Consider the following 9,419-nt stretch of genomic DNA (forward strand, 5'->3'; position numbering starts at 1 on the left):
GGCTTGGAGGGTCTTGAGAGATCAGCACAGTGTCCATGAGCAAAGGGCAGCAAACACCCACATTTATACTTTTCTCCACACCGAATGACATCTTGATCAGTGAGCCTTGTCAAACACGATGATATTCCCATGCTCTGCTGAGTAGAGCCCATGAGCCTCAGTGGGTGCTACTCAGTCTACAGCTTACCATTTTTCTAGTTCTGGAAAGTTCCCAAGAAGGAAAATGGAGATAAAGGGAGGACAAAGTAGGGCAGACGTTGATGATGAAGTGCAGACGTGGAGTCTGGGAGTTTGGATTTCTAATCCTGACTGTGCTCCTTAATAGCTTCAGTTTGCTCATGTGTAAAACGAGAGTAATTATCTAACACTACAATGCTTCAGTTAAGAGCTGGTACACCGTCTTATTCATAAAGTTTTTTCCCAGTCCTATGACCTGGAGTGTTTCCCCTATATTTTCCTTTAGTAATTTTATGGTTTCAGGTCTTAGATTTAAGTCTTTAATCCATTTTGAATTGATTTTGGTATATAGTGAGAGGTGTAGATTCAGTTTCATTTTTCTGAATATGGATGTCCAATTATCCTAGCATTGTTTATTGAAGAGGCAATCATTTTCCCAATGTACGCTCTTGCTGCCTTTGTCATAGTCAGTAGGCTGTAAATATGTGGGTTGATTTCTGAATTTTATATTCTGTTCCATTGATTCAAGTGTCTGTTTTTATGCCAGTACTATGCTGTTTTTGTTACAACAGCTTTGTAATACAATTTGAAGTTGGGTACTGTTATGCCTCCTGCTTTATTATTTTGCTTAGGATTGCTTTGGCTATTTGGGGTCTTTTGTTGTTTCATACGAATATTTGGATTGCTTTTTTCTATTTCTGTGAAGAATGTCATTGGTAGTTTGATGGGGATTGCATTGAGTCTGTAGATTGCTTTGGTAGAACGGACATTTTCACAATGTTATTTCTTCACATCCAAGAGTATGGTATGTCTGTCCACCTTTTTGTGTCCTGTTTAATTTCTTTCAGTAGTGTTTTGTTGTAGTGATCTTTCAACTCATTGGTTAAATTGATACCTAGGTATATTATTTTTTGGTGACTATTGTAAATGGACTTGCTTTCCTGATTTCATTTTTCTGCTAGTTTGTCATTGGAGTATTAAAATGCTATTAATTTTTGTATGTTGATTTTGTATCCTGCAACATTACTGAAATTGTTAATCAGCTGTTAGAATTTTTTGGTAGATTCTATAGGTTTTTCTATATAGAAGATCATGTCATCAGCAAACAAGGACAGCGTATTCTGAATATCAATCCTTTGTCAGATGCATAGTTTATAAATATTTTCTCCCACTCTGTAGGTTGTCATTTTACTCCGTTAATTGCTTTTGTTTGTTTGTTTATCTGTGCAAGAGCTTTTAAGTTTTTTATAATCCCATTTGTTTATTTTTCTTTTTGTTGCCTGTGCTTTGGTGTTTGCATTCATAAAGTCTTTGCCCGCTCCTACTTTCTGAAGTGTTCCCCCTATGTTTTCTTTTAGAGGCTTTATAGTTTCAGGATGTTTATTTAATTCTTTAATCTGTTTTGAGTTGATTTGGGTATATGGTGAGAGGTACTGGTCCAGTTTCATTCTTCTGCATATGAATGTCCAGTTTTCCCAGCACCATTTATCAAAGATACAGTCTTTTCCCTTATGTATGTTCTTGGTGCCTTTGTCAAAGATCAGCTGGCTGTTAGCATGTGGGTTTACTTCTGGGTTCTCTATTCTGTTTTATTGGTCCATGTGTCTATTTTTATGCCAGTACCATGCTGTTTTGGTTACTATAGCTTTGTAGTATAATTTGAAGTCAGGTAGTGTAATACCTCTAACTTTACTTTATTTTGCTCAGGATTGCTTTGGCTATTCAAGGTCTTTTGTTGTTACATACGAATGGTAGGATTGTTTTTCCTACTTTTGTGAAGAATGTCATTGGTATTTTGATGGAGATTGCGTTGAATCTGTAGATCACTTTGGGAGTTTGGACATTTTCACAATGTTAATTCTTCCAATCCAAGGGCATGGAAAGTGTTTCTGTCTTTTTTGTGTCCTCTTTAATTTCTTTCAACAATGATTTGTAGTTGTTATAGAGATCTTTTACATCCTTGGTTAACTTTATTCCTAGATATTCTATTTTTTGGTGACTATTATAAATGGACTAACTTTCTTGATTTCTTTTTCTGCTAAATCATTGTTGGAGTACAAAAATGTTACTGATTTTTGTGTGTTGATTTTTTATCCTGCAACTTCGCTGAAATTGTTTATCAATTCTAAGAGTTTTTTTGCAGAATCTTTAGGCTTCTCTCTCTATAGGATCATGTCATCTGCAAAGTGGAACAGTTTGACTTTGTATTTCCCAGTCTGTATGCCCTTTATTTCTTTCTCTTGCCTGATTGCTTTGGCTAGTACTTCTAATACCTGCTGAAAGAGTGGGCATCCTTGTCTTGTTCCTGTTCCTGTTGATTCCATTCAAGATTATATTGGCCATTGGTTTGTCATATATGGCTTTTATTGTGTTGAGATATTTTTCCTTCAATGCCTAATTTACTGAAAGCCTTTATCATGAAGCGATGTTGAATTTTGTTGAATGCTTTTTCTGTATCTACTGAGATAATGATGTGGTTTTTGTCCTTGATTTTGTTGATGTGGTGTATCACATTTATTGACTTCTGTATGATGAACCACCCTTGCATTCCTGGGATGAATTCCACATGATCATGGTTTATAATTTTTTTCATGTGTTGCTGTATTTTGTTTGCTAATATTTTGTTGAGGATTTTTGCATCTATGTTCATCAGAAATATTCACCTATAATTTTCTTTTTTTGTTGTGTCTTTGTCTGGTTTGCGTTTGGGTATCAAGGTTTTGCTAGCTTCATGGAATCAGTTTGGAAGACTGACTTCTGTTTAAATTTTTTGGAGTAGTTTGAAGTGAATTGGTATTAATTCCTCTTTAAAGGTGTGGTAGAATTCAGCAGTAAAGCCATCTAGTCCTGGGCTTTTATTTGGTGTTACATATATTATCCAATATAATCCACAAACAGCCTCAGGGTTTGTTATGAACTTATTGGGTATTTGTTTAAGATTTCATGTGTGCATGTAGTATTTTAACTGTTAAAATGTGTAGAAATCTAAATATTCTTAGAAATTCTAAACAAGAACAATGCCTTTAACAGTATGACATCCTTCTCCATGAAAAAAAGCACTCCAAATGTTATAGGTTCCCACCTACTTGCTTAGCTCTTGTTCCCTAATTTGGAGTAAATCAGTTAAGTGGGTGCAGAGAAAGACCTGACTTATATATTCATTTTAATTGTTATCCTTCATGAGACAGGGAGTGGAATGCCTTTCACTGAGAAAATATGAAATTAGGGAGATAAGCTTCCTTCCTTCTCAACTCACTATCATTGCTGCTACTGGAAGTCAAAATGCCTTAAGAGCATTTGTTAAAATATCATAAAACCCTGAGAGTAAGATCTTCAATTTGCCTCATCTTGTCATACTGATATCAATAAATTGTTGAATAAATAAATGAATAAGAAAATAGGGACAGATTTTTTTAAGAGAAGAATTTTAAATGTTATGTGTAGATACTCCTCTCTCCAGGAGGTGGAGCTTAATTCTCCTCAACCTAAATGAAAGTGACTTTCTTCCCAAGAATAGAATATGGAAAATGAAAAGTAATAACTTTACCATGTAGAAACCTGGCAGGCACACCTTCATGGGGTGATCAAGGTCAACACCAACAGTAATCAGTCATGTTGTTACCATGTGCAAATTGATATGATGGACAGAATGAGAAGGACACTTCAAGTTCTGTGGGGTCATTTCCCCAAACCCCAAACTCCAGAATAATCATGAGAAAATGTCGGACAAACTCAAGTTCTGTATTGTTATTAATAGTAATATGCCAATGTTAGTTTCTTGATTTTGACAAATATACCCTGGTTATATAAGATATTAGGAATAGGGGTAACTGGAAAAGGGTATAGATAACTCTTTGTCCTGTCTTTGCAATGTTCCAGTAAGTATAAAATTATTTCCAAAGAAAAATTTTACCTAAAGAAACTTTTAAAGAGTATCCTGTTGTTCTTAGTCTCAGTAACTATACTTTTGTTAGGTATTCTTTGTGGATATCGGTTGTGTATTATGAATAATCAAGTTGAGAGTGATAGATTTAAATTACACATTTGTTCTGTTCCCTTCCAAACCTCACTTAAAAAATTTACAGGAAGAGACAAACTTTCAGACATTTTCAGTTATATGCAACCTCATTAGTCTTATTTCATCTCATTTATCTTCTTTGTTTCTTACAGAGTGAGTCTAATTTACCAGCAAATTAAGTTTGCACACATGAGAGACTTGGCGTTGCACCCTATGAAACAAATAGATGTTAATAAGGCAGTGGATACTCCATTTTATGTTCCTGGTTTTATGTGGCTTCTCATTTAAGCTCAGAATGTCTAGTATCTTGTCAGCTCTCACAAATAGGTACCTAACTCTCCTGAAGAAAGTGCAGCTTATAAACTGCTGAAAGAACATTCTTCCTGTCCACACCCCCTTGTGGAAAGAGCATACCCATTTGATCGGGTGAATTCTATGGACAGGAGTGTGGTGAGTTGAAGATTTCAGGGCTGATCAAGGAGGAGGCAGCACCATATGAGGCAGTGACACACAAAGCTGTACTGGGCTGCACTTGGCCAAGGTTGCATGACAGGGAATGTCCCTCCTAGGAGACCTTCTGGAGACAGTGGCATGAGGGCAAGGGAACTCTCAGGGGAGGAGGGAATCAGGAAAAGGCTTCTGTGTCTAGATGACATCATTCAGCAGGAAGTCTCTGGGTCACAGTGCTCCACAGGGCAGCAGCAGTTTGGGGTTTTGTAGCTACAGAGTTTGTGATGTTTGATTAGCAAATGTTGGGTGCAAATTTGCAGGGTTTGCAAAGCAGGCAGGTCCTAAATAGCTAAGCATATGCCTATGTAAGCTATATTTAAAGTAACTGAATATGTAAAATGAGTTTGCAGCCAGGGAGCTTTGAGCTAAAGAAGTAAATACCACAGGGGCCAATATGCAGGGACCATCTTTGGCTCATTTATATAATAAGGAGGGTTTGTGATTCCCATGAATAGAACAATTCCTTTTATTTTAGCCAGTTTTAAAGGGTCAACCATTATCTTATTTTTCTAAGACTGGAAGTTCACTCCAGATCAGGACTAGCTACATAATTTGCTGGACCTAGTGCAAAATGAAAATACAAGTTCCCTTGTTCAAAAAACAGGAAAAACTTTGCCACTAAAACTAACAAAATAATAAAGCTTTTTTCTTTTTTCAGGTCTCTTAATCTGTCATAGTATTTTTTATTTGCTATTTACTGTCACACTCCCTATGGCATGGGGATACTCTTGCTGGATGAGGGTAGATAGGGGAAGACAGGCAGGACCCATGGTGCTAGGAGGTGGGGATCAGGTAGCTAAGAATTCTCCCTGGAAGGTGAAGAGGGAGAGGAAGCCTGGAGCATGTGTAAGCTGAGGCTCCAAAGTCCCAGAGCATGCTCCATCATCCCATCAGACTTCATTTACAGAGCACATATTCAAAGGTAAATTATTAAGAATTTTAATACAGTGACAGCATTAAACCCCAAGTGGAGGGCAGGGGACTGTGTGACTGCATTGGTTCATAGAGCTGGCCTTGTTCCAGCTTATAAAAAATGCCTAAAAGCTGAAAGTCCTTAGGCTCAGCCCTCTATCCGCTGTGTACATATACATTCCCTTAGCTCCTTAAGCGGAATTGTTTGCAACAAACAAAAATATCAGCACTGGTGCCTTTTATATTATAGGTCAGAAAAGGTTCATTATGAATTAATAGACTTGAAAAAGTTTACAGAAAAGTTAGGCTCAAAGTTGGATAGAAGGAAATACAAACATAGGACTAGTAATAAAAGCCAGGCACTCTGCCAAGCTCTTTACATACTTATCTCAGCTAATCCTATCAAATACCCTGTGAAGTATGTTCCATTATTGTACTCTCATTTTAAGGATGAAGAAACTGAGGTTCAAAAATTATGCAACCTGTCCAAGGTCTGTAATTTTGGCCATAGACATTTGGATCTAGTGGCTTTTTTAATTATTTCATGGTGCTAATTAAACCAAGGTCATAGGTTGGTAATCCTACCTGTCTGACTTCATAGTCTACATTTTCTAACTATTCTACTTTTCATTCCAGAAAACAAGGTTGCCTATATGTATACAATACATATGTTTGGAGGTGAGGGAAAGGCAGTGATATGTGTATTACCGGTGATAACCATGTTCTTAATGAATTAAAAAGATGTAATTATGGCCTTGGTCTGTGATGTGATATTGTTACAGAACTAACTTGGAAAAAATGATTGCTACTCTTCCTTTCTGTGATATTTACAGACAATAAAAATTAAAGCTAGGAAAGAAAGAGTCCACATTTATTGAGCTCTTACAGGGTAGTGGGACTCCTTATGAGCATTCTATATATATTCAAAACACTGTTGCCTCAGAATCATACTAGATCCTTAAAACAACCTTGAGCGGCAGGCCGAATATGTAAGTTGTTTCTCGTTTTCTCCCAGAAATCTGAAGCTGGGAGAGATGAAAGGAGTAACCGCTCCTCATCCTTGTATCGCTATGGCAGTGCCGTGCATGACCTCTGGCCTTCCAACCCCTAGCCTGGTGTTCTTTCCACTACACCAGTCAGACTCCCCCAAATATAAGGCTTTTGGGTGCCAGAGGTCATTATCCATGATATCATCACTGATCCTGGGAAATGGAGCATATAATTGTGCTTTCTTTATTGATTCACTTCACTGACCAGGAGCATATCCCATTTACTTTCAAATATAAATGAGCTTCTTGTCTTCTCAAAGAAATTCAAAACTTCTGTTTTGAAGAATCTTCGCTCAAAGATGGCCCTGAGCAGGAAGATGTTTTATTTTATCTTGGCTTTGTTCTTCATTTTGGCTGAACTGCCAACAGGTAAAAGAAAATGGATGGGATTTTGATGGGGCAGATCATAAGACATAATGAATCTTCTACATACCACTCTAAATCAAGAGTCAACATCAGCTTCCCACAGTGCTTCTCACAGGAAATTCTTGGACCTGCAGTGGCATTTTCTAAAAGCAAACCAAATACAGTGTTTTCTTTATTATTTATTTATTTATGTATTTATTTATTGTTGGTAACTTGGTCTAACTGGTTACCAGAAGTGCTGGCTTTGAGAAATAGAATAAACATTGCAACTTTCTGTGATGTGCTGTCCCTTGATGTGTGATGTCACATGTGAAATTGGGAATATTGTTTTATATGGTGTCATTTCCTGCATTGATTTTAATTTCCAAAATGTGTTTTGTTTTGAATGTAGTGTGCCAGGCAGGACTTGATTATTCCCAGTCATTTCCAGGAGGTAAGTTAAATCCCTTGTATGTAATTTTTCCTTTTCTCTTAGGAACTCTGGCCGCATTGCCATCTCTGACTTCTGGAGACAAGGAGGGAACAGAGATAGCAGTGAAGGCAGAATTGCCTGAAATCCCAGTCCATTAACTCTGTCTTCTCTTCCTCTTGTTCTGAGCATCCTGTTTGGATTTTCTATTCACAGAGAAATATCTTTGTCACTAAACTGTAATTTTGGCCATAGAAATTTGGACCTAGTGGCTTTTTTCATTATTTCATGGTGCTAATTAAACCAAGGTCATAGGTTTGATCTTGTACCAACCAATTACCACGGCTCTAAGAACATACATGCTCATCTCTTATAAGTTCTATTTTTAAATCTAATGAGTATGTTACAAATACGTGCCACTGGTTTAAGGAAGATCAAATGAGAAAGAGTGATAATGGTTCAGAAAAAAATGCATCACACTACAAAAGAGCTATTCATAACAAATAGTACACAGATCTTTTGTGAGTAGTCTTCTTTTACAGGAAGAAAACCCATTGTAAGCAGAACTGAAAGAAATATTTCTGGGCAACTGTGAACAAAATTGAAAAGTGTTTAGACAGAATTTCAGAGTGAGAAATGTTAGGGTTGCTACTGGTCAGTGAGCGCTTACTACATACTAGGTACTCTATGAATAATTTCACAGGGATTATGTCCTTTATTCTTCAAAACATCCCTCTGAGGTACTAATACAACCAACATATTCTCAAATAAATTATTCCATTTGACCACTAAACAAATTAAGAGCGTAGACAGGTACTTCTAGAATGTGCATTGGACAAATGAGAAAGCTGAGATAAGCAATTTAGTGAGAACACAGTCACTGCTAGGCCCAAACAAGAAATGAACCTGTCTCTTAACTCCATCTTCAAGTGTCTTTCCAAAAAACACAAGCTATCCATACCATTTTCATCCAACAAACCTTACAGTAGTATTAGGTATGTATATTTATAGTTCTGTAATATATAATATCACTTTGCCTGTGGCTTACTTTTTACCAATGCAAGATTATAAACACTTGGAGAGCAGGGATTGTGATTACCTCTTGCTTAAACATTAACTCTCCCCAAATTGATACTGCAAAAAGCATGAATGATTTGAAAAATATGACTGAAAATACTCTCAAAAATTCTCTTTATAATTATATTTACAACCGCCTTTTTTCTGGTGGCCTTTGAGATGTTTCCCATTTCAAGAGAGTACCTGGAAAGCAATATCACCAGCTGTTTCTTGGCACAGGTGAGTTTGCTGTCTGTGAACCGTGCAAGCTTGGTCGGGGAAAATGTAGGAAGGTATGCATGGAGGATGAGAAAATTGATGGAAGCTGCAAGCTGAACCTTTTCTGTTGCCGACGGAGGGTGTGATACACCAGACCAGGCCTTAGAAGCAGGACTGGCTATTCAAGAAAGATCAAGAGAAGTTATATGACTTAACCAAGTCACACAGTGAATGAGTTTCAGGATCATTCTCATTTCTTTTTCTTGTTTTGTTTCTTTGCTACTTTTTATAGATGATCTTTTAAAAAATCAAGACATGAGTGGGTACTAATAGCTACTCAATCAGATACCACTATTATATATTTATAGAGTAACTTATAATTTATTTTTCCATACTTTTCTTATTTTATTCAAGGTTATCTTATGAAGTAGGTTTTATTATCCCTTTTTATATTGGAAGAAATTGAGACCCAAGGAGGCTATCATTTCCTTAGGGCCATAGCTGGAAACCAGTAATTGATGTGCACATGGCTGTCATGTTCTGTGTATCTATCTATATGTACTAATTCTCACAGAATTAATAAACAGAAGTGTCATCCACATCTATATTGATGGTGTTATAATCTATAGAATACAAGAAATTATTTTTATCTACATAATTGCTTGGTATGCTGATATACTGTCATTCATTGAGTCTAGTATGC

At 36.6% G+C, this 9,419-nt stretch overlaps 1 protein-coding gene across 1 annotated transcript; it reads left to right on the top strand.

Annotated features, from left to right (window-relative positions):
* The first annotated feature begins 6,965 nt into the window (after positions 1–6,965).
* On the top strand, positions 6,966–8,862 carry LOC134360336 (beta-defensin 105-like). The gene is made up of 3 exons (XM_063087754.1): positions 6,966–7,035; positions 7,424–7,465; positions 8,738–8,862. The coding sequence occupies exons 1-3, from the start codon at positions 6,966–6,968 to the stop codon at positions 8,860–8,862; spliced, it is 237 nt and encodes a 78-aa protein (XP_062943824.1).
* Positions 8,863–9,419: the final 557 nt, after the last annotated feature.

Source organism: Cynocephalus volans, chromosome 1, assembly GCF_027409185.1.
Source record: "Cynocephalus volans isolate mCynVol1 chromosome 1, mCynVol1.pri, whole genome shotgun sequence".
Lineage (NCBI taxonomy): Eukaryota > Metazoa > Chordata > Mammalia > Dermoptera > Cynocephalidae > Cynocephalus > Cynocephalus volans.